Genomic DNA, 26508 nt, shown 5'->3' on the forward strand with positions numbered 1-26508 from the left:
TGTTCAACGAAACAACAAGCATACTCTTCTCTGTAGTTGTCACCTCACTGCATGCAGTCAATGCGAGGGGGAAAAACAGAGAGGGGAGGGAAGAAGCACGCGAGCAGCGCTTGCCCACATTAAAATCTTCCTTCGCTGATGCGGTCCATCCGACAGCTTGCTCTGCGACAACATTAATGAGCATTTCTACATTCTAATTTCTTCATATATGAGAAGTATTTATTTTACACGAGAGCGCTCAACTAAGCTTATTTTACATTTCTTGGATGTGAAGTGAAAGAAAGTAATAATTCTTTTCCCACAATTTACGCATGCGCCACATGCATCGCATGCACCCAGAATATGCCTCTGCAAATCATTAACTGGGTTGATGATCTTTACTTAGCCTATGTGGCTTTTATTATTTCTAACAGTTTCACTTTCTTATGAAGTGTTACAGGGAACAAAGAACACGTTTTGAATGAAAGTGGTTACCAGAAGTTGTCGGCTACAAGGCCAAGAGATGCTCACTCACGGGAACCTGCTGAACTCTAGGTCAGAGCTGGACAGATAGTCCAGACTTCCAAAGCACCACGCAGCTGTATTTTGGAACATTCCTGCGATCTTATCTCTAATTTCTCAAGGTGGTGTATTTATAGATGAAAGAGCTTGACCTGCCATATACATACACAAAGACTGCACGTCCAGCACAGTCATTTCGGTCTGTGTCACTGACATTGACTGTCATTGACACTATTGGATGAAAGTGAACCTCAACTTCATGACAATGAACAATTTTATCATATTCTAAATTTTCTTGCATTAAATCAATTTTAATCTTTTCATGAATCACTCAGTACCTCTGCTTGTCTTTGCAAAACCCAAGGCTGGTTCAAAAATTTGGACTAAGAATATTGATACAAGTTGAGACTTTGGTTGTCTCATTTATGAAGCTTTTTAATAGTTTCCAATTCTAAATTTAACATGCCATTTGATGTAATACATACACAAAATATATGAAGAAAGCCACTAAGAAACAAACAATTTAAAAAATGAATAAGCATTGAAACACAATTTTCTTTCCTGTAGAAATCATGTGTGTCTTATCAATCCTGTTTGTTTGAGGCCTCCCGATGGCACAGTAGTTGCATCGTCATCTTGTAATCAACGGGTCCTGGGTTCAATAGCCGGTGGAGGCACATAGTGGTTTGGATCCCACTTTAAACTGTAGGTCCAGTCCCAATTAGCCTTATTGTGCATAAAGTGAATTTAAAACACAAAATCACTCACTCAATTCTGTTTGTCAAACATTTCATAATGACCACAAAATGTTTCCAACTAAGAAGCTTTTAGTGTAACTTTGGACAAGGTCAAGGCTGTAAGGATGCTGTTTATATTTTAATGTATGAAATACGTTAAAATATTCTTCTCCTATGATCCAGATTTTGTACTGATGACAGGAACCACAAATTACCTGCTTGCGTAATGCTTATCTACTGCGAAAATTTCAATTATACAATAGATTGTTTTGGACAAACTTACATTTTTCAGATAGTGGAACTCACCCCAAATGCTAACATTTTTCATGAAGTAATGTTCAATTTCTGGTACACAACTCTACTTTTCTTTCACTTTCACCGCATCATGTGGTTTCATCTGGCCAAGATTGAGATTAAAACATGTTTAAAAAAAAAGCTCGGTAAGTTCAAAACAAGAAAACAACTGTGTTGAACCGTAGGTGGCCATTGTGATAATACAAAGTTTCTAATTAAACTTCTGTAAGATTATTTCCCTTACACATACTTAACTAGATATGTAGTTACTGTAATCCTAATACCATAGTGTTGATCCTCACTCAGTGACTCAATACACAGCCTAAGCCCCTGGAACTACAAACCTAAAAGTTTAAGGGTGTCTTCCTTTTATGACATAAGCAGCCATTAAGAATGAATGTTTGGAAATTCAACCCCTAAGAGATAAAAAATGGGTGTTAAGATTTTTTTATTATTTTATTTTGATACCATTACAGTCCAAAACTCTAACATAGAAACATGAAAATACTTCATTAAATTAGGCACACACAGGAGATGTGCTACATATAATTTTCAGCAAAAAAAATGCAGGCTCGACCAGGACTCGAACTTTGGTCTCTGGCATACAGTCCCATTGCTCTACCACCTGTGTGCCTAATTTAATGAACTTACATCTCTATGCTGGGAGGAACCAGGCAATGTCGATGTCTACAGTGTTTCAAAGGCAACATATCTCTTTGCGGTAGCACTAGCAGAGAGGATTCCATGGAGGTAAAACAGCAGCAGAGAAAAATCAGGTGAAAGCAGGCCGGCTTGGTAGCTTAGTGGAAGAGCAATTTGCTGAAAATTCTATGTATGAAAATACTTATATACTTTACACATCTCAATAAGATTGTGGTTTGCAGATATGCACTTAGGGTTCCTGAGTAGCCAAACAGCTAGTGCTTTCCCTTTTGAGGTGAGAGGTTCCAAGTCTCATTCCCAGTTGGAACCCCATATTTCGGCGTTGTAAATAGATTAAATGCACATGGATTATAGATACACTTTGAGACAAGAAAAAACAAAAATACATACCAGTTGTTGATCTCCTTGAAATAGTCTTTGTCCGTTTGCTAGGAGTGGGGCTGCTTTCTGCTGGAGGCTTAGCAGTTTTTAGTGACTCAGTTGTCCCATTCTCTTCTGAATGCCTTGGGCCATTGTGCACCTTTTGTTCAGTTTTAGCATTTTTTGATTTTTTCTTCTTCTTTTCTTGCTTTTCCTTTGGAGTGGTAGTCTTAGCCTCTGAATAATGGAAGTAATAAGGTTATACTATAAGTACATAATAATATTTGCTACTATACCAGTTTTCTTTGGCACACTCTTTCACATGAGAGGAAACAACATACAAAGAAGGCTGTAAATTGATCACGAGATGGCATCAGCGTGTACATTTGATCAATTAGAGAAAGAAAATAATGGCATCACATTTTATCAAAGTACCACATATTTATGTAATGCGAGGTTGTACCATCAATTGTTGATGAAAAGCATCAGCTTAATGATTTTTTAACCATTTGTGATTGTGTGTAATGGAACGCTATGAATTTTTTAATTGCAAATGACACTGAGTCAGGTAGAAAATCTGTGAACATCAGCCAAAATAGTGGGAAAAGATATAGTCGGGCAGCTGGGGGGGATGATGTGATGTGCCCCTGACCAGCTTTACGCCTTAAGTTTCCTCCAGGTACCCACTTTGTATGATGCTGGGTGGGTGCTGGAGCCGCTTGAACAGGTGGAAGAATCCCAGTTCTCCCCCGTGGGGGATCGGACACCCTAACAACTGAGCTTCTGCAGCTGGATGGTAAATTCTGAAATTAATTGTTGCCAAGCTAATAGAAGTTTTGTTAAGGTTCTGTTAAGCATTGTCAGTGAGTGATTTGTTGTTGTAAAAAACTTTATGTGCAAGTGAAGGGGAGGAAGTGAGAAGGTTGTTCCAGCAATCGCAAAACAGTGTGTAAAAAGCCAACCAGCGCCATCTCTTGGCATTAAATATTAACAACAACAATAGATCATCGAGAGGGCAGCAGACATACAAAGGATAGTTGTTCACAACGCAGTGTACTTTCATGTATTTTTATGTATATTTACAGTTCGCTCATGCTTTAAGAAACGTATAATCAGTATGCAAGTGTTTTTATCATAATCTTGGCAGTACAGATGCACAACAGTCCGGAACTGCAACATTTTGGTTCTCCAAATCCAGATGCAGCGAGATTGAGCACACCATGGATGTTAACCGTCGCATCGCAGCAGCAACAACAAGGTAGGTAGTGAGTGCATGCAAGTTTCGTCAATTTCCTATTCAATTACATCCTCACACCCTATGTGTTACTCTGTGTTAGTGTTCAGTGAAGTGTAAGTGAACTTTCAATAGTGCAATGAACATTTCCAGTGCATCAGTGTCATGACAAAACAGTTTGAATTTCTCAATAGCAACAATGAATGCAGACAGACTGAAAGAGCTTATCGTTAAGCAGGGACAAGTAAAGGCTAGAGTTACGTGTTTCAGAGCATACATTGATAGCCTCACAGAAGAACATGGAATCGCACAATTAACATTACGTCATGAGAAATTTGTTGAATCGTGGAAAGAATTTGAAAACATTCAGTCAGAAATCGAACATTTGAAAGATGAGTCATTACAGGAACAGGAAGGTTGCCAAAAGATACGCAGGACAATATAGCAGTGAAATTGCCAGTGATAAACCTACAGTTATTTCATGGACATTATGATCAATGGTTGCCTTTTTTTGATAAGTTTCAAGCACTAATTCGTCATTGCAAGCTATTCAGAAATTTCACTAGTTGCGTTCTTCGCTGCGACTTCTAGACAGCATAGTGAAACATTTACATGCTTTAAAATCGGTTGGTCAACCAACAGAAAATTCGGACGCTCATCTTTTTCATTTAGTCACAAGTAAATTAGATAGTGTTACTCATAAATAATGGGAAGAAACAATTCCACGTACAGAACATCCGTTGATGTCAGAACTCATTCAGTTTCTGCAACAAAGTTGTCAAGTTTTAGATGCCATAGATAACAATCGGCCCACACAAAGTAAACCTCAGTTTCGCAACAAAGGCTCTTATTCTCAGAAGAGTGGATCGGAAAGTAAGAATACGTTCAAAACAAACGTTCATCTTTCATACAATGAACCAAAGTGCAGGTTTTGTAATCAAGCACACTTCCTTTATCAGTGCTCTTTGTTCAAAACAAAATCAGTACCAGAGAGAATAAAGGAAGTAAAACTTATTTCACTTTGTCTCAATTGTTTGAAAGCTGGACACAGATATGAGACATGCCCTTCAGGTAATTGTAAGATTTGCAATTCAAGGCACAATTCCTTACTGCATATTTCTCAGCAGTCATCATCATGCAGCACTTCATCATCATCATCATCATCATAAGTCGTTTTTCTCAAACAGAAAACTACGTCACTCCGAGTGCAGGATGGAGAGATACAGAATCTGTTACATGTGTAACACAGAATACTCAGAAACAAACAAACGTAATGTTGTGTACAGCAGTTATTTACATTAGTCATGCACAAGGATCATATCATAGTTGGCGAGCGCTTCTCGATTTGGCATCACAATCAAACTTTATATCAGTTCAAGAATGGCGCAAATGTTGAAATTGAAAAGGACCAACAGGGTGTCTCACATAATGGAATAGGCGCATCAGAATCAAAGGCATGTCACAGCATTCAAGCCATTGTCAGATCAAGATTCAATGCTTTATTCTGTCACATTAGAAATCACGCAAGAACTGCCAGCACTTCCAATTATTATTAACAATTGGAATATTCATTTCACAGATCCACAATTCAATACACCTCAAAGATTAGACTTACTGATCAGAGTGGGAATATTCTTTGATCTGCTTTGCATAGGTCAAATACGTCTTGCACCAGGATTGCCAACTCTACAGAAAACCACTTTCGGTTGGATCGTGGGAGGTAAATGTATGTTGTCTTAGCATAGAAGAACAAATCGAGGATCGACTGCAAAGATTCTGGTCACTTGAAGAATGCAACACTAAGCCTAGCTTATCTGCAGAAGAGCTTGCTTGTGAAGAAAATTTTAAGGCTAATTTCAAGAGAGATGAAACTGGAAGATTTATTGTTAGATTGCCAGTAAAGGACAGCATAAGCAAATTAGGTGATTTGAAGGAAATAGCAACCAGAAGATTTCATTTAATGGAGAAGAGGCTCATCAAGAATCCAGAATTGAAAGATGGTTATGCCAATTTCATGAACGAATATGAAAGTTTGAACCATATGCAAAGTATTGAGGAATGAATGTCACATTTCAGAATGTTTCTTGCCTCATCTTTGGGTTACCAAAGAAAGAAGCTCAACATCGAAGCACCTTGTTGTTTATAATGCATCATGCAAAACTTCCAGTGGATTATCACTCAATGATATTCTAATGGTAGGACCCACAACACAAGATGACATATTCACTATTGTCACACGATTTAGACAACACAAATACAAACTTACTTGTGACTCAGAAAATGTATAGACAAATTAGGATTCATTCAGAAGATACTTGTCTGCAGAAAATCCTTTGGCGTGATTACCTCAGAAACCTCTCAAAACATTTCAGATATCAACAGTGACATATGAGACAGCTTCAGCACCATTTCTTGCTACTAGATGTCTTGAACAAGTTGCACTAGATGAAAAACAGGACTTTCCAAAGGCTACAGAAGCCATACTCAGAGATTTCTACGTTAATGATCTTCTAACAGGTTCCAATACAAAGGAAGAAATATTAGAATTGCAGAACAGCCTCATTGCATTATTACAACGTGAAGGATTTCAATTGAGAAAATGGTGTGCTAATGACCCAACATTATTGTCTCACATTCCAGCAGAACATCAATAAACAAAACAGTATCACATTGACAAAGCACAACAAACTATAAGGAGTTTAGGATTATTATAGAATCTAATCACAGATGAATTTTACTTCACAATAAAAGATACAAATCGAAATGAAAGAATTTCCAAATGATCTGTTTTATCCACCATTGCTGGTATCTTCGATCCATTAGGAATAATAGGACCAGTCAAAGCAAAGGTATTTCTTCAGCATCTGTGGAGACTTAAACTAGATTAGGATGAAACATTACCATCATCACTGCATTCAGAATAGGATCACATTCGTAAGGAACTACCACAGCTAGAGAAACATCATGTACCCAGATGGACAATGACCGAATCAACATCAGAAGTAGAGATACAAGGGTTCAGCGATGCATCTGAGCTTGGTTATGGATTTATTTACATTAAATGCAGATTCAAATGGACACATCACGTCTACTTTACTTTGCTCGAAATCTCGCGTTACCCCTCTAAAAACTCTGTGGAGCATTACTTCTTGCCAGACACACACACCGAAGGTCACAAAAACTCTGAAATGGACAGGAATCAAAATTATTTTATGTTCAGACTCTACTGCTGTACTAGCTTGGCTGAAAGTGCCTTCATCACAATCGAAAACTTTCATAGCCAACAGAGTGGGTGAAATACAGAAACTGACAAGCAGTTATGAATGGAGACATACGAACTAAAGACAATCCAGCAGATCATATTTCAAGAGGCTTGTTACCATCACAAATGCCAAATGCTAAATCTTGGTGGCATGGACCATCATGGTTAACAAATGAACTTATTGAACACAATGAGATTGCAGTTGAACCTCAGGAAGTGCCTGAACAAAGGAAAACTAGTCACATTAACAACTACAAACTCATTTGAGTTACTTGAACGATACTCCACATTAGAACGATTACAAAGAGTAACATCATATTGTATGAGATTCGCTCACAAGTCAAGAAAGTTACAGAACAAATGACAGTTTGGACCATTGACAACAACTTAACTGCAATCAGCTATTACATGCATAATAAAACGTACTCAACAACAAAAATCCAGACTGACTACTTTGATAGCTGCAAATGAGCACAGAAAACTACTCCATGCTGGACCTCAACTTCTGCTGATGTCACTAAGACAATCGTATTGGCCCCTCAGTGGACGAAACTTAACGAGAAAAACAAACCGAACACATTTGAACAGCTGATGGGAGACTTTCCAAGTAGATCATTTTTACACAGAGGTGTAGATTACTGCGGTCCATTTTACATCAAAACTAACAATCATCGTGGCAGCAGACTAGAAAAGGTTTACATCACAATTTTTGTCTGTCTGGCTACAAAGGCTGTGCATATCGAACTAGTCAGCAATTTAACCACAGATACATTTATTGGAGCATTGAAACGATTCATCTCTCGATGAGGAAGATGTGCTAAAATTTTATCTGATAATGCAACAAACTTTGTAGGTGCAAAACGTGAATTACGGGAGTTACAAGCATTGTTCATGTCACAAGTTCATCAAGAAAAGGTTCAGAAATGCCTAGTTTCTGACAACATTGAATGGCAATTCATACCCCCAAGATCGGCAAGTATGGAAGCCCTCTGGGAAGCTGCAGTGAAGTCGCTGAAGCATCATTTGAAAAGGATAATAGGAAACGCCTCATTCACGTAGAAAGAGACTTACACATATCTAACACTTATCAAAGCTTGCTTAAATTCTAGACCCTTGACTCCTTTAGCTAATGACCCAAACGACCTTAACCCTTTAACCCCTGCTAATTTTCTAGTTGGTGAGGCACTCACTACCATTTCAGAACCTGATTTGAACTTAATTCCAGTGAATAGACTATCCAGGTGGCAGCATATGCAACAGTTATATCAACATTTTTGGAACCGGTGGTCACGTGAATATCTCACAAATCTTCAACAACGATCCAAGTGGAAACCGAAGAACACAAATCTACGAGTTGGAAACCTGGTCTTACTCAAAGAAGACAACCTTCCCCCTTTGAGCTGGAAGTTAAGAAGAATCACCGAGCTACATTCTGGAGGTGATGGACTTGTTCCGGTGGTGTCTATAAAAACAATCCACGGCCAGACGAAGAGAGCAGTCGGAAGACTGTGCCCCCTTCCAGTGTAGTGTAGCTAGTGTAACTCAATTAGGTTAAAGGCATGTTCCATCAATCGCAAAACAGTGTGTAAAAGGCCAACCAGAACCATCTCTTGGCGTTAAATATTAACAAAAACAATAGAACATCGTTGAGCAGACAGCAGAGACATGCACCAGCACGAGAAAGGATAGCTGTTCACAACTTTCATGTATTTTTATGTATATTTACAGTTCGCTCATGTTTTATATACAATAACGCCACATATAATCAGTACGAGAGTGTTTTTATCATAATCTCAGCGGTACGGATGCACAACAGTGTGGAGCCGCAGCAAAGGTATTTCCGGATTCCATTGTGGATCAGGACAAGCCATGGTAGCCTAAAAGGCAGTTAAAAAACTTAATTTTGGGCATTTTTCGGAATGAAGGAGAATTTGTACAAATATTTTGCTCCATTCAAGAAAGCCAGGAGTACCATTTTGATACATGGATTTCGCAGGAAAACAGACTATGATTTTGTGTGATGAAACGATCTCCTTATATGAATGTTGGCTTCACTTCAAGCTAAGGAATTAGCATTTGCTCTTACGAACTCCTGGAAGGCAATGGCAGAGTGAAAAGTTTATTTTATAAGTCATGGTTCACCATTGCAAGATTTCCAGTAGCCATGATGGAATACAATTTTTCCATTGGTTGCAAGGCATGTTTGCGAGGTTAGAGCATAATAAAGATCTCTTCCACATAAGTGTAACGTTGCATCTTGTGATTAATAATCGGTACGTAACTGGCAGTCACAATTATGAACTAAAGTTCAGTGTAACATTACTTTAAAACCAAACATATACATGTGCTTTATTTATTAAAACGTATGCAATCCATATGCAGTTGTATCGTATACTGTTGCACGTTGATTCAGTGCCATTGTAATAGTGTTGTAATAAATAATTGTACAAAGACAATGCCTTTATATTCTACATAAAAAGAAGAATTTTACGAATGTCTGGATTAGTATAAAAAGTTTCGTATTACTTTGGATGAAAGTAAAATATATGTAATGAGTGAATAAACGAGGGGATCGCCAATATTTTCTGAGAGCAGCCAAATTTAGTGCACATCTAAATGCCATTAAAATGCGGGTGATCTAAGCTACCGCATAAAGCAGCTCTGGAGCTCAGCCAGCCTAAAATAAATTTGTACCTGGGGGCAACCTTGGGGGGTAAAAGCTGCCCAAGTGCGGTGCTGATATCATCACCTCCAAATTGTAAGAGATCAAAGAGTATGTGGGATAAAGATGGCTGGAGCATGGTGCTGATCACAAGATCTTCCACATCCCCTATAGTATATGCATCATGGCATGGGGAACTTTAAATTCGCCTTTTCCTCATTTGAAGGGGGGTTTGCTTTCTCATGCCCCCCTATGGTATCATCACTAGTCATGTAAATACTGAAGAGTGCCAAGTATTGCTGCCCTTACATTCTTGCTTGTGTGGAAATGAGCCCCCTTACACTAGACACCTTAACCAATTAACATAAAGGCGAAAAGAAATCTGCCATCTTCATTCCTCTGAGGTCTAAAATTACGCAGTTCCTCTTGAACCTGAATGTGCGTATTCAACGAACATAGCGTACTGCAAGTAAAAAGAGAAAAAGACTTGAGCCGGTTTTTCATTCTTTAATGAAAAATTCTTGCTCCTATGTCTGAAGCATTGACATGGCAACATGGGAGAGTGTCAAGCAGTGATTCCTCCTCCCCCCCCCACTTCCTACTTTTCTTTCTGCAACTTGACCAGGGCGCTCCACCACCTGTTCGTCTCCCCCTTCCTGTCCCTACCTACCTACCCAGTCGGAGGGGTGTCTGCAAGCAGCAGGCAGCTGGCGCCAATGTTTTGTCTCCTGGCTTCAGAGCCATGACTCATTCAGTCTGAAGGGAAGAAAAACGGAAGTGTTTTGAATCTACTCTCAGAAGGTTGTTTTGCTTTGACGAGCAGCAGACACGATGCGAGAGTTAAAAAAAGACGAGATAATTTTTCTCTTATTCTGCTTCTGATAACCGCCTTGCAAACACAGAGCAGTGCAGGAAGGAAATGCACGATGCTAAGAATGATATAATCCCTGTTTTCTTCAGAACCATTTACATGCTGAAAATAAATCACGCAATATTAAAACGTTGTAACATAATGATGAAGTGTGTATTACTCACTATCAAATATAAAAGAGTAAATACCTAAATAGTATCAAAAATTCACAACTTACGTGAGTGAATATAATTTTATCCAAACTACGTTTCGGAGGTCAATACTTCCTCCTTCTTCAGGTCCACATGAATATCTAGACACCAGCCATGGTGTCACGTAAAAAGTGTTATATAGGGATATAGATTGAAGGCTAGGGTAAAAACACTTATAAAAATCCTTGACTCTGACAAAGTAAAAGTTCCTGTGTTCCTAAAAAGCCCATACAAAAATACTAAAAGGTTAAAAGCAGGTCCACTGCAGCAGCCCAGGAATCCAATTCAGCTGTGAAGCAAAGCGTGTGGGAAAAAGTCTCCGTACACAGAGTTGAAGGTTACCTCCCCTCCATGGGACTGATTCTCCTCAACTCTCATTTCGCCAATCCAATGAAAATTCACGTTCTTCCCCTGCAGCTCGAAACTTCGGCTGTGACATGAAAATCTAACTCAGCATAATCATTACCAGTTTTACCCCCCTTTTTAAGAAAATGGACCCACCCCTCCTCTAAATTGCCCTCGTCTCTATTAAGTTTATTATCATTTCCGGTGCATATATGTGCAGCCTCATATACATTCCGGTCTAATTTACTACTACTTTTTTTAATAACTTCCCTTTTTAGGATTCTATGTTTACTTTCAATTATGTGTTCCGAGAGGCCGGTTTTAGTAATCCCTTCCCTAATTTAAGATAAAAAGGGAAATTAAGAAAAGCATAGAAACTAGTATCACCCTGGGAAGTGAGGAGAAAAATACACTCCTAAAAAAGGTTAAAGAAGGTAACATTGCTACCGCATTCAGTATTCTAAAGACCCATAAAAATGGTATCCCTCTTAGACCCATCATTCCTACATATGAACACCTGGGTTATGGACTGGCTAAGAAACTGATAAAGAGAATGAAGAAAATTACTGGGAGTACCCAATTTAGTGTTAAGAATTCAGTTGAAGTCAAAAACTCCATTGAAGAGTTGGAAATTGGGGAGAAGGATGATAATATCAGTAGTTTTGATGTAGTAAATTTGTATCCCAGTGTAAAAAGAGATAAAGCGGGGGACTGCCTTCAGAGGTGGTTGTTGGAGGAAGGAGTAGAAATTTTAGTGGCATGGGAATATGTTAGATGGTTTTTCCTCATAACTAGTTTCAACTACTTTTACATTAACGAAAAGATATTTAAACAGAAAGAGGAGTTAGCAATGGGCAACCCCATAACCGGCCTCGTGGCTAATATCATCATGCATTACATCGAAAAAGCTGCCTTAGACCAAGTAGTGGGAAGTTTAGAATTCTATGGTAGGTATGTTGATGACATCCTCATTATTGGGAAGGAAAAGGACCAAACCTTGTTTTCACTGAAATGGGAAAACAGAAGGAAAGGATAAAATTTACTAGGGATGACCTAATCAACAAGAAGATTAATTTTCTTGACCTAAGTATAACAAAAACTGATTGCGGAATAATGACGGGTGTATTTCATAAGCCCCTTACAGGTGATTTATACATAACCAGGAGATTTGAACATTCATGTAGAGTCAAATATAACATTTATCTCAATTTCTTTATTAGAGCCGAAAGATTGTGTAACAACAAAAGTGAGAAAGAGAAAGAAATAGCTTAGATAAGGGGAGTGGGCTTGAAGTACGGATATTCAATCTTGGAGATGAATAGAATCGCTAGGAAAGCTGGGAGAGTTGTAAGGAATGAAATATCCAATATTGGCGATAGGAAAATTAAAAAAGAGGAGGGACGGAACAATGGAGTTTGCTTTGTCGGTATTCCCTATCATAAAGGAATTTCGGAAAAAATAGAAAAAGCCATGAAAGAGTACGGTGGTAAATGTGGAGCAAAGCCTCCTGTAATATTGAGAAGTATTTTACTGAATATAAGAAAGGGGGGGAAGGAGACCTTGAAGGGCAGAACGGTGTTTACAGAATTGTGTGTGAATGCGGGAGGGAATATGTTGGACAAACCGGAAGGAGCATGCGAATCCGATGGAGGAGCATGATAAAGATATTAGGGAAGGGATTCCTAACACTGGCCTCTCGGAACACATAATTGAAAGTAAATATAGAATCCTAAAAAAGGAAGTTATTAAAAAAAAGTAGTAGTAAATTAGACCGGAATGTATATGAGGCTGCACATACCGTGCGTTCATTTCAATCTTCAGCCAAAAGATTGGGAGAAGCGTGGCGGGCGGCGCTGATGGAGATGCCGACATTTGCAGCCTGTAATGCCCGCTTATTTTTATGGACGTATGCAGACATTTATATAAATATTGCAAAACGAGCACTAACCTGTGTTATAAGAGTACGGTTTTAATTTTAGTAGCTTAGTGGCTGTATGTGCTGATGATTTTGACACGCCCATCTCCTGTGAAACACGGTGTAGAGGTTTGTTTGGAAAACGTTCTAACGCTGCACCAATTTCATCGAATTTTGCTTCGGTTAGAATCCGTCGTTTTTACTTAGGTGTTTTAAAACTTAACGATCCAGTTTCTCGTAATTTAAGGACAAGATGTCTAACCGTATCTCCATGTGGAGGTGAAACGCCAGGGAATTTCTGTACAAATTGCCTACACACGTCTCAACACGAGTCTATTTTCACATAAGTGTCATACATAAAAGTTCTTTGTTCTAACGTGAACCTTACGGCTGGCATTCCAATCATCTCACTGACACAACACACTACAAGCAGTGGACCTGCTTTTAACCTTTTAGTATTTTAATATGGGCTTTTTAGGAACACAGGAACTTTTACTTTGTCAGAGTCAAGGATTTTTATAAGTGTTTTTACCCTAGCCTTCAACCTATATCCCTATATAACACTTTTTACGTGACACCATGGCTGGTGTCTAGATATTCATGTGGACCTGAAGAAGGAGGAAGTATTGACCTTCGAAACGTAGTTTGGATAAATTTATATTCACTCACGTAAGTTGTGAATTTTTTATACTATTTAGGTATTTATTCTTTTTTAAAACGTTGACGGGAAGACAAAAAAAAGGAAACAAGTTATTTGCAGGGAAATTATTGATGGAAGGGGTGTTTGCCCTCCACAAGACATCTAAATCCAATAATAAATCATCGATAATATGGATGTAAAATAACACTCAGTGACATGCCCAAGGGGGGGGGGGATGATGGGGTCATACCCCCCCCCCCCCTTTGGCCAGTATTTCTGGGGGAAAAAAGGAGAACGTCATAGGCAGGAAAAGATGGTAAAGTGAGGGCTGACATGTGTTTATGTAACCCCATCCCCTTTCGAAAATCCCGCACATGTCACTGATAATTTCTTGTGACTTCTAAAAATGCAAAAGTTTGACAAAGCTTGTTTTGTTGACTTCATGATGTTAGACTGATTGGGACTGGATACATATGCATCTCAAAGTCGAATCTGAACCATTCCTCATGTCTTCGGGATACTTTGATTGCAGTATATAAAGATGCTTGATGTCCGGCTATAAATAATCACCTACCCCTCCAATAACTGGGTCTTTAAAAAAACTAGCAACCATGTTTACAGACTAAATGGAGACCCCACACAATCAAATGCATCAACTGAACCTAACAGGTGACAGTTAGAAGCAGTCATCCACCATCCCTACCCTACGAAAGTGGGTACCATTAATACGTCATTGACTTTCACAGCAGGTCTTGCTTTTTCCTTAGAAATTCATAATCATACATCTATCCCGTTGTTAAAACAATTTTTGATATAATATACCCCTAAAAAGTCAATTGTGTAGTCAATACTGACACTTCAGTTTCCCCCTCCCATATGCTTTCCTGCTTTTTTCGTTCCCATTTTACATTTTTTATTTATGGGCCCATGAAAAATGTAAAATTGGGGTTTGACTGTACCAGTTTACAGAGTAAAGGTCAGAATTTTTCGAGCCTTGTCCCCACATAAAACAGCGATGGGGTTCATCCAACATCAAATATAAGGGTATCTGGGAACAACCCTGGGGAGGAAGGGGTGGGGGCATAAAGGCAGAGTGGTGCTGATCAGATCACCTCGAAAATGGCAGAGATCAAGAATGTGTGTCAGGCCCTACACCCACATCTCATAAATGTGTCTTCATGGCACATGCACAGGGAACTTCACCTTATCTTTTCCAGAGTAAATGAAGACCACACACAACCAGATGCATAAATTGAACCTAATAGGCAGCAATTAGAAGCAGTCATCCACAAGCCCCTACCCACGAAAGTGGTTCATGTTAATGCACCACTGATTTTCACAGCATGTCTTGCTTTCTTCCATTGGGAATTCATAGTCATACTTCTTTTCCATTGTTAAATTATTTTTGACACATTATACTCTCAAAATATTCGATCGTGTAGTCGTTTCTTACAGACACTTGAATTTCACCCCTCCCTTATGCTTTCATCGTTTTGACTTGTCTCACATTTTACATAAAATTGGGGTTTCACTGCATTGACAGATATTAAGCTATTTAGTATTCCACTGCAGTTTATGCATCAATTTACTAGTTAAGCTTAAAAAAAAAAAACATTGGAATATTAAAATAGTTGAAGTTTAATCACAAAATATATTCTTTCTCACAACAATGGTGAACTTTGCTAAAGTGTTAACATACCCTGTGAAATAATCAAACTATGGAAAAGTATTAGCTGCTGCAGATATCAATACATCAATATCAATTAAGTCCTAGTCTAAATGTTTATTACTTCATCATTGTATAAAGGTTCAAGATCATTCCACGTTACCTTTTGCCATTTGTTGCTGCCTCTTAAGGCGTTCCACTTCAACTTGCTGGCCTAGATCTTTCAAGAACTGCACAACTTTACGAGCACACTGCTGGCACTGAGAAGAGTCCAGGCACGGCCCTGCAATATCTGCCAGTGCTGGTACCAAAGGGTTGTTCTTCAGATCCAGCCACTTCAAATTTCTCAGCTCACCAAAACTCAATGGCAGGCGTGCAATCTAAAAACAGAGGAAAAAAGTTTTGATTATATTTTGTTACTCTCAATATGATCAGTGATTTGTAATTTTTAGGGATTGATTGATAAGAAATTGTTGCTGCTACTCACAAAGTGCAGATGTAAAGATTTACAAAAAACAAGGTGATACAAAGTTGCTGATGTTCCACGAAGACCCTGAATGGTTCATGCATTTCCTTCATTAACACATGTAATCAGTAGAGGCACATATTTTTGATAAATAAAAAAGGAAAATTTCAGTACAAAAACAGTCAATTTCGGGTGCAAAAGCTGTAAATAAAATGAAATTTTGCTGTTATAGTGGAAAAAAGCAGCATATAAAATGACATTTTGGTTTTAAAAATGTGAATATAATCTCAAATTTGATTTAAAAACTGAACTATTACACAAAACAAGTGTATCCCTTCTAATAACACATTAAGTCATTACCAGAATATTAAGTTTATTCCTTTATAAAGGGGTCCATTTTTGCTTCTCAAATGTTTGCAGCAGAATTAATCAATTTTACGTGAATTGCATAAATCACAGGATACTTCAGACTTCAGAAAGTCTATATATAAATGGTAAATTTCGTGTTTAAGATTCTATTTTGCATTTTACAGTTCATTTCATGACAAAACAAAACCCTCTGGAACAAGTCGTTGTTTGTAAAAATTTTGTTCCAGACGTAGCACGACAATTTTGAGGGGCTGTGTAGATTCTCTGGAACGTGGCACGTCGTGGAGTACTTTACAAATTGCCTTAACAAGGGGGGGGGGGGGGGGATTTCCATGATCCCTTGTAGAGTAAAGCTGGAACATGTTTCAGCATTCTGGCTCGCAAGCTGGCGAATGCTGTCAGGATACTGGACACGCTGCCAGTCGTTCCTGGTTCGACATTTTCCTTTCGGGTTTGGGAATGCCGAATTATTCACCTTGGCTGTTCTCTGGCCGACAGCTGATAAATTTCGAATTTGTGACAGGTTTAAGGTAAAGGTAATATTAGCTTAGATTTAAGATAGGAATTTTTTTCCGGGAAAGGATTATTTTGATCCAATCTTTTTAGTACAACATTCAAGAATAATATTTTGCCACTCATGATTTTAAAATGTCATTATCAATTGAAATATACTTAAACTAGTAATAAACTCTTATATTATACCCATTAAAATATGACTAAAATGCTAATTCCTAGTGGAAAAATATAAAAAGAAATATGATGAGAATAGCTTCGTGAAAGCTACCATGTTTATTCCAGAATCTAGAAAGAAAATAGGATAGTGCCTATAAAGCAATCGGAATTTTAATTTATTTTTGTCCCCGTAAAGTACCAATGATATATGTCGTGATTCGATTAATTGAGTTTAATTCATTATTGCTTGTTGTGAGTTACTATTTGACAATGTTCTAACAATCTGGCAACCTGTTACAGCCTAAATAATTTATAGCCGTCATCATTTCTGCTTACAATAATTTTCCTGCTTCAATTCTGCATGTCTCCCTCGACCGGGGTTTTGCTGGCCAGATACCTGATCCCCATAACGGGAGAGGTGCGGAGGGGAAATTCTTAAGTTAGCAAAATTCTTCGTCCGGTCGTAGATTCGAGCCCACAAGATATGTAAAGCTGTGTAACTGAACTCTGGCCGCTGCTGTGTTTCTCAGATGCCGTTGAAATGTACCCTTTGCATCAATAATGTATTGCTTGCATCTACATCAATGCCTATGTCCTTAACATGCTTCTGCGTTTCACTGTACAATGACAATGAGGAAATAGATTCGTTTGCGTATGTATGCCCAGTTTGTTTATCAATTACTTCTAAAATACATGATGATTTGATGTGAAATACTGGTCGCTAGTAACTTTGCTTGAATGTATTGCTTCTTCAACTTTACTTTTGATGAGAAAACCAGTCTTGTTCATTTAAAATGAAAATACCACATTACTATAAGGACATATAAAAATGAATTTAAAGCTAAACGAGTAATAATGTTATTTTTCGCCTTGCACTTATTTTCCCTACTGGTTACATTTACTTGTAGAAGCCTGTTTAAACTTTGCTGTGTAAAAAAAAAAATATTATTTTAGTCTCTTATGTTACTCATAGTGTGCAAGTGGTCATTAAAAATTGTACTTAAATACAAAATTACATGGGAAACAATGCTAATTTAAAGTGTACCATCCAAAAAATAAAATAATTAATCTATAAATATGCGATAATTGCCTTATATTATGCGAACATCACTAAAAATGAAGAATCTATCATTCTCTCTATCCATTCTAAAATATGCTTAGCATATTATTGTAGCAAAGCTTAAAACTAAAACCGTTGTGGTTTAACCATAATCATTCTGTGACAGCAAAATGGATTTCCAGGACTTTGGTTGTGATCCAATATCCTACAAAAATACTTGTTATTTGGGCACAATAAAATCTTGTCGTCGATGTACAGGGTCTGTTTTGAAAGCATCCGAACTGTCCGCAGCGCAGTGTGAGAATTGGTTGAGGGTTCGGGTAAGCTGCACCAGGTAGCAGTGGGGACCTTAACCTACAAAACAAGGCCTTGCTCAGTTGGCTGCGAGCAGTGGTTGAGGTGCAATCGCTTGTGTTGTGTACATGGAAAAAACGTCGTGTCGAGAATTTGCAGTTGGTGGATTTGGTGAAAATTGAGCGCACTTTGGAACAGCGCTACGCTGTGAAATTTTGTGTTAAATTGAAAGAAAAAACTTTACGAAGACTTTAACCATGCTACGGGAGGCTTACGGCGAGGAACTGATGTCCCGCACGCAAGTTTACACATGGCACACGGCGTTCAAGGAAGGACGGGAGGTGGTCGAGGACGAACAATGCTCAAGGAGGCTGTCCACGTCAAAAACGAAGGAAAATGTGGCCCGTGTGAAAGCTCTGTTAGACAAAGACAGGCGTTTAAGTCTCCAGTTGATTGCAGAGGAGGTAGGACTGGCGAAAATGCAACTTTTTGAAATTGTTACGCAAAATCTGTGCAAAAATGGTTCCGAAGATTTTGACGGACGATCAAATGCAGTGTCGTGTGCGAATTGTCCGCGAAATTGTGGAACGTGTGGACGGTGACGAAACATTTCTCGACCGAGTGATTACCGGGGATGAAACCTGGCTATTCGAGTATGACCCCGGAAGCAAGAGACAAAGTTCAGAATGGCACCCCCCCCCCCCCCCACCCCCCGCATCCCCTCATCAAAAGAAGGCCCGGATGTCAAAATCAAAGGTGAAGACAATGCTCCTTGTCTTTTTCGATGCAAAGGGGGTCATGCACAAAGAGTTTGTACCTGGTGGGACCACTGTGAATGCAGCTTACTACAAAACAGTGCTTCAGCATCTCCGACAGAGGGTCCAGCGCGTCTGGTCTGACATCGTCGACAGGTGGGTGCTTCACCACAACAACGTGCCGGCTCATACAGCACTGTTGGTAGGTGAGTTTTTGGCCAACGTACGCATGGCAATGCTGCCTCATCCCCCTTACAGCCCAGACTTGTCACTAGCCGACTTCTTTTTGTTTCCCAAGGTCAAAAGGGTGCTCAAGGGGAAGCATTTTGCGTCAATTGAAGAGGTTCAAGCTGCCACGACCGCAGCATTAAAGAGGACTGCTGTGAACAGCGGAAAAGTCGCTATACACGCTGTATTGAGGCTGAAGGTGCCTACATTGAAGAATATTGACAGCAGTTGTAATTGTCATCAATAAATTGTTTGCAAATAAATAAGTTCGGATACTTTCAGAACGGACCCTGTATTCATATTCATATGAAATAAATATTCTCAATAATTTGAGCTTGATACAAAACTTTGCTAATATAAATGTTTACCTTCTTCTGAAGTATAACTAAAATTTTAGTGATGTAACTACTAAACTAGTATAAATTATACTGCTTAAACAAAATATTATCACATATTATGAAATTTGAATAAATTAATAGAAACTAATGCCTTGACAAAATTTACTTTGTGCACACTTGAGTCGTGTAGGACCTGTTTAATGTTAATAAATGCCGTAACTTGAAGCAAAAATTGCAATGTTTATATTTTAAAATTTAAAACAATCTACATTTTAAAGTTTTTAACATTCGAAGCTATAACATGCTAAGGATAAATATTCAACTGTCAAACAAAACAATATTTCGGACAGAAAAAAAATATATAAACATAATATGTAGCACAAAAAAAATCTCGGTAATATGTGAGAAACGTCTGCGCCATGTAAAGTGCTCTCCTAATTCTCTTTTAGTTATCCATATTAATTTGGCTTTGCCTAACTGTGGTGCTTAAAGCATAAGTATAAGTATATATGTGTACGGACTCTTTCACGTCACTACTGCTTATTTGTGTATGGACATTTCACATCACTACAGCCTATTTATACATCTATTACTTCTAAACTAGAACTTTTAATTAATCGGACGGTTTATACCCTTGATCATGGTAAGCAACTCAACTATATACACTTGGCGTAATTGCGGACATAATTGTACAGCATGTCGAGGAATATAATTAGCGTTTAGTCTCTTTAACATGAAATTAAAAATGAGGCAATGTATTCCTAAGTTAAGGTAACATACGGCAAGTGACTATCTCGTACATTCTTGACTATCTCCTTAATCTAAGCTCCCTTCTTGAAGTGCTAGGAGACTTTAGTCATTAAGAATATAAATGAGTGGTCCTCGGGACCTTATTCGTTCCCAAAACTATATATTTATTAAAATGTAATATCCTCGTTGCAATAATCTTAGCAGTTATAGTTCAAGCATTCTAAGTCATTTACAAGTTGCAGTCAGTTTTAAACCAAATTTAAATTGAACTTTTAAGGAATTTCAATTAATAATAATAACAAAAACAAAATTTGTTGTAATTTGGTATTAAACTGATGACTCGTTTTCATTTAAGAGTCATTCCATGCCAAATCAACACAGCTTTTGACCTGACCATCTCCGATTTTCATGAAATTTGGGGAATTGAAACTATGCATGGAACTTAATAACTATGGAAATTTTTAGTTTCGTGCGTCTTGTAATTGTTAAATTATTCAAGGTCAAACTTAGCATAAATTGCCCTTTTTGAGCCCGCTTAGCTATACTAAATCTACTGTAACTCCGCCCCTATTTTGCCTAGGAAGCTCAAATAAAGCTTATTGTACAGGGAATTGAACAAGCTTTCCAGTGATATATAACAAGCCTACCTTTGGATAAAAATATAATTTTGTCACGTGACCTTGACTTTTGACCTTGAATATCTCAAAACATGTCATCACCAAAAATCGTGAAAAAAATATATTTGGTCACTCATTCCATACTCTAAAACATATCAAAAAATCATTCTGGGACTGCAATGGGATCAGAAGATACAAAATAATATGTGTAACTATGTGACTGATAAAAGCCCCATTACATGAACTATGAAGAGTCAAATGTCCCTTAACACCCCCTACAAAATGTGAAGGAGTTATCCTGGGTACAATTGGTCATGAAAGAAATAGGTTAGGCACAGGGAGATCCCTAGCCATGTGTGTCAAGCGCAGATCCGGCATATTGTTGACCGCTATATTGAATTCAACGCAAAAATTTCAAAGGAAAGGGGGTGATGTGATATATCAAATCAGGCTAGAATTTCACGAGAAATGAAGTGACGAAGGATTTTCCAACGTATCTTACGCCAGCAAAAAGTTATACACATACCTTTCACTTACGATATATGCACATTATAATGTTGTCAATGTTCCTGTGAGCACACTCGTTGACGTCTCTCACACTCGCATAGAACATTTTGCAATGTAGCATGTGCAACAACATCGCAATCAGCAACTATGCCTTCTCTCAGATGGTCAATATCAGGGACTTTTAGTGCATGCACCATTCTCTTCAAATGTTTCTGAAGGTAAAAGTCCTCCTAAGATGTTAGATCTGGGGAATGTGCAGGCCTTTTAATAGATCCCCGTGTGCCCATCAATCTACCTAGAAATTTACCATGAAGAAATTGCGAAAATGTCTACATAGTGTGGTCACACTCTGTCCTGTTTCAAAACTCTCGAAAAGTGACATATCCCGTAAGCATGGGTGAAAAAACCTGTTCACTTAACAAATCCAAGAAGCCCTCACCATTTAAGGTTCCGTTGTTGAATATGGACCAACCATTTCCGTTCGCCATACATTATACCACATAATTAGCTTACCAGCAACAACCATTCGACTGAGCAAATCACAGGTATTGCATATTATTTTTATTAACTTCACCGTGAACATAAAAATTTGCCTCGTCACTGAAGAATTTTTCATTCCAAAGGAAGTGTCACGTAATTGTTTGAGATACTTTTCCCAATATTCTTCACTATTCAACTATTTGGTGAATGTAGCTGATTAAAATCATATGCAATGGTGCGTATACTTCTTTCTCTCAAAAAAGGTGTCAGCGGGATCTCGATGAGTTCCTAGCACGTTAGGAGCATTCCAATGCTTTGTTTTTAACACCTCGAAAAGGAGAAAATGGTTACAAGCATGCAGTAATAAATTTTTGCTGGTTAAATATATGTTGGATAAACCTTCGTCACTTTATTTCTCGTGAAATTCTAGCCTGATTTGATATATCACATCACCCCCTTTCCTTTGAAATTTTTGCGTTGAATTCAATATGGCGGTCAACAATATGCCGGATCTGCACTTGACACACACGGCTAGGGATCTTCCTGTGCCTAACCTATTTCTTTCATGACCAATTGTACCCAGGATAACTCCTTCACATTTTGTAGGGGGTGTTAAGGGACATTTGACTCTTCATAGTTCATGTAATGGGGCTTTTATCAGTCACATAGTTACACATATTATTTTGTATCTTCTGATCCCATTGCAGTCCCAGAATGATTTTTTGATATGTTTTAGAGTATGGAATGAGTGACCAAATATATTTTTTTCACGATTTTTGGTGATGACATGTTTTGAGATATTCAAGGTCAAAAGTCAAGGTCACGTGACAAAATTATATTTTTATCCAAAGGTAGGCTTGTTATATATCACTGGAAAGCTTGTTCAATTCCCTGTACAATAAGCTTTATTTGAGCTTCCTAGGCAAAATAGGGGAGGAGTTACAGCAGATTTAGTATAGCTAAGCGGGCTCAAAAAAGGCAATTTCTGCAAACTTTGACCTTGAATAATTTAACAATTACAAGACGCACGAGACTAAAAATTTTCATAGTTACTAAGTTCTATGCATAGTTTCAACTCCCCAAATTTCATGAAAATCGGAGATGGTCAGGTTAAAAATTGCACATATCTGTGTTGATTTGGCATGGAATGACTCTTAAATGAAATTTCAAGAAAAACGTAATTCCGGGTGTGAATTTTTTTGTTTGTTTTTTTCTTGTGTAGTGGTTGTTATGTGTTTGTGTGTCTTGTCCAGTAGTTGTGCTGTATAGTGTGTGAGTTTGTCTTGTGTAGTAGCTGTGGTGTCTAGTGTGTTTGTGTTTGTCTTGTGTAGTAGTTGGGGTGTGCTTCTACGTGGGTTTGCCTTGTGTAGTAGGTGTGCTGTCTAGTGTGGTTGGGATTGTCTTGTGTAGTAGTTGTGCTGTCTAGTGTGTTTGTGTTTATCTTATGTAGTAGTTATGCTGTCTAGTGTATTTCTGTTTGTCTTGTGTAGTATCGGTGATGTGTATGTATGTATCTTGTGTTGTAGTTGTGCTGTCTAGTATGTTTGTGTAGTAGTTGTGCTGTCTAGTATGTTTGTTTTGTCTTGCGTAGTAGTTATGCTGTCTAGTATGTTTGTTTGTCTTGTGTAGTAGTTGTGGTGTGTAGTTTGTTTATGTTTATATTGTGTAGTAGTTGTGGTGTGTTTGTGTTTATATTGTGTTATAGTTGTGATGTGTTTGTGTGTGTTTTGTGTAGTAGTTGTGCTGTCTAATGTGTTTGTGATCGTCTTGTGTAGTAATTGTGCTGTCTAATGTGTTTGTGTAGTAGTTCCTCCATTCATATTGGGGGTTAGACGTAGAGCTGACAACTCTGCACTGTAAAAAAAAAATGTCAAGAAACAGCTATATAAGGCCATGGATGTTCCCAAGGTAAAATATTCCGGAGGTAAAATAGTCCCCCGTTCGGATCTCCGGGTGGGGACTACTTTGGGACGTCCCTGGACTAAGGATAAGATCTACGTTAGGAATAAGGATATTAAATTAGGCACCTGGTATGTTCTGAGCCTTTACCGGCCTGGGGCATTTCAGTGTACAGTTAATGAGATAGTTAAGTATAAATTAGATGTAGTAGCTGTCCAGGAAGTTAGGTGGCCTGGAGAAGGGAACTGTAAAAATTATACTTTTTTCTATGGTGGTACTGAAAATCATAATTTTGGAACAGGCTTTTTCATAAATAATAGAATTATCTCGGCTCTTAAAACAGTAGAATTTATTAATGATAGGATATTATATGCAGTTTTACAGGGTAGGTGGTGTAAAATTATTTTAATAAACATACATGCACCAACGGAAGATAAAGATGATAATACTAAAGATGATTTTTATAGAGTTAGAACAGGTCTTTGATAAATTTTCTCAGTATGATATGAAAATTCTGTTAGGTGACTGTAATGCACAGATTGGTAAAGAAGAGACATTTAAACCCACGATTGGTAAAGAAAGTCTTCATGAATTAAGTAATGATAATGGTATAAGATTGATTACTTTTGCAACCTCAAAGAATTTAATTGTGAAAAGTACCACTTTTAAACATAAAGATATCCATAAATATACCTGGTCTTCTCCAGATGGTAAAACTCATAATCAGATAGATCATATTCTCATTGATAAGAGAAGGCATACTAGTATAATTGACGTTCGTACGCATAGAGGTGCGGACTGTGCCAGTGACCATTATTTAGTAATTGCTAAATTAAGAGAAAGACTCTCAGTGATAAATCATAAGCAACAAAATCTAAAAGTTCTAAAATTTGATACAGGAAAGTTTACTGATGAAAGAATTAAGAAAGATTACCAAATTAAACTGTCAAATAGATTTGATGTTTTGCAGGATTTAAATGATGATGAAAATATAAATGAAACAGACGTAAATAAGAAATGGGAGCACATACGTAATGCAATAGAATCAGCAGCTAAAGAAAGTATAGAATACCATAAACCGAGAAAAAGTAAGCCATGGTTTGATAATGAATGTCATAATCTAATAGAAATAAGAAATCAGGCTAGACTTAGGTGGTTAAATAACTCGGATGATACAAATCTAAACAATTATAATAGAGTAAAGCGAGAAGTTAAAAAGAAGTAAAAAAAGAGATTACTTGAAAAGCAAAATTAACGAAATTGAAACAAACAGCAAAAATAAAAATATCAGAGATTTATATAAAGGTGTAAATGAGTTTAGAAAGGGGTGGCAACCTAAAGTAAACTTGATAAAAGATAAAGACGGTGATTTTCTAGCTGACCCAAGCGATATTCTAAATAGATGGAAGAACTACTTTAATGATCTTTTAAATGTTCATGTAGGAGATAAATCAGAAGTAAATGAAGTCCACACAGCAGAACCTTTAGTTCCAGAACCTAACTTGACTGAAGTTAAGGATGCTATTAAAAGGCTAAAGAATAACAAAGCACCTGGCATTGATTTAATACCAGCTGAGTTAATTAAATATGGTGGAAATTCATTAATATGTCAAATTCATAAATTAATTTGTTTAATATGGAATAAAGAAGAAATTCCTCAACAATGGAAAGAATCCATAATTGTTCCTGTGTTTAAAAAAGGTGATAAAATGAACTGCAATAATTACCGTGGAATTTCTCTACTCTCAACAACATATAAAATATTATCAAACATTCTTTTAACAAGACTAACGCCATATGCTAATGAAATTATAGGTGATTATCAATGTGGATTTAAACGTAACAGATCAACTACAGATCAAATTTTTTTCATCAGACAGACACTTGAGAAAAAGTGGGAATATAATCAAAATGTCCATCAGCTATTCATTGATTTCAAAAAAGCATATGATTCGGTCAAAAGAGATAAATTATATAATATATTAGTAGAGTTTGGAATACCTAAGAAGCTTGTTAGTATAATAAAAATATGCACCAGTGAAACAGAAAGTAAAATTCGTGTGGGTATTAATATGTCTGACAAATTTACAATTCATGATGGGTTAAAACAAGGAGATGCATTATCTCCATTGCTCTTTAATTTTGCCTTAGAATATGCTGTTAGGAAGGTAAAAGAAACTAAAGAAGGACTAAAATTAAATGGTGTGACTCAGTTGTTAGCATATGCAGATGATGTAGACTTACTGGGGGATGATGTGAATACAATTAAGAATAATGCTAAAATATTTTTCAAAAGTGCTAAAGAGATAGGTTTGGAAGTTAACAAAGAGAAAACTAAATATATGCTTACAGGCCGAAACCAAGTGTTAGGCAATAATCAAAATTACTTCTCTCTTCATAAACTTTTGTCTTCTCGTTTAATATCTAAGAAACTAAAAGTTAAAATATACAAAACAGTAATTTTGCCTGTAGTATTATATGGTTGTGAAACTTGTTCCCTTACATTGAAAGAGGAACATAAATTGAGAGTATGTATAGGGGGGAAATCTCCTGAAAATACTTTTTCTTTTAAAAAATGGGGTTTCGCCCCCCCCCCTGCCCCCCATATAGAAATTATCGCTGGAATGTAAGAAACAGAAAAATATTTGCATCATTGTCGTATGACCAATGTAACTTGAGTTGTACCCCCAAAAGGAATGGTGGGCACGCCACTGATTCAAGCTTCAAAATGC

At 37.4% G+C, this 26508-nt stretch overlaps 1 protein-coding gene across 1 annotated transcript in view; it reads right to left on the minus strand.

Moving 5' to 3' along the window:
* Positions 1-2424: 2424 nt before the first annotated feature.
* LOC145991679 (leucine-rich repeat-containing protein 59-like) overlaps positions 2425-26508 on the minus strand; it is a 67500-nt gene continuing 43416 nt past the window's right edge. Inside the window, exons 5-6 of the mRNA XM_083127741.1 lie at positions 15505-15721; positions 2425-2792 (exon numbers count right to left, since the gene is read on the minus strand). Of these exons, the coding sequence (XP_082983867.1) occupies positions 2425-2792; positions 15505-15721 (585 nt within the window). The remainder of the gene's footprint in view (positions 2793-15504; positions 15722-26508) is intronic.

This window comes from Lepisma saccharinum, chromosome 8 (assembly GCF_977018435.1).
Source record: "Lepisma saccharinum chromosome 8, izLepSacc3.1, whole genome shotgun sequence".
NCBI lineage: Eukaryota > Metazoa > Arthropoda > Insecta > Zygentoma > Lepismatidae > Lepisma > Lepisma saccharinum.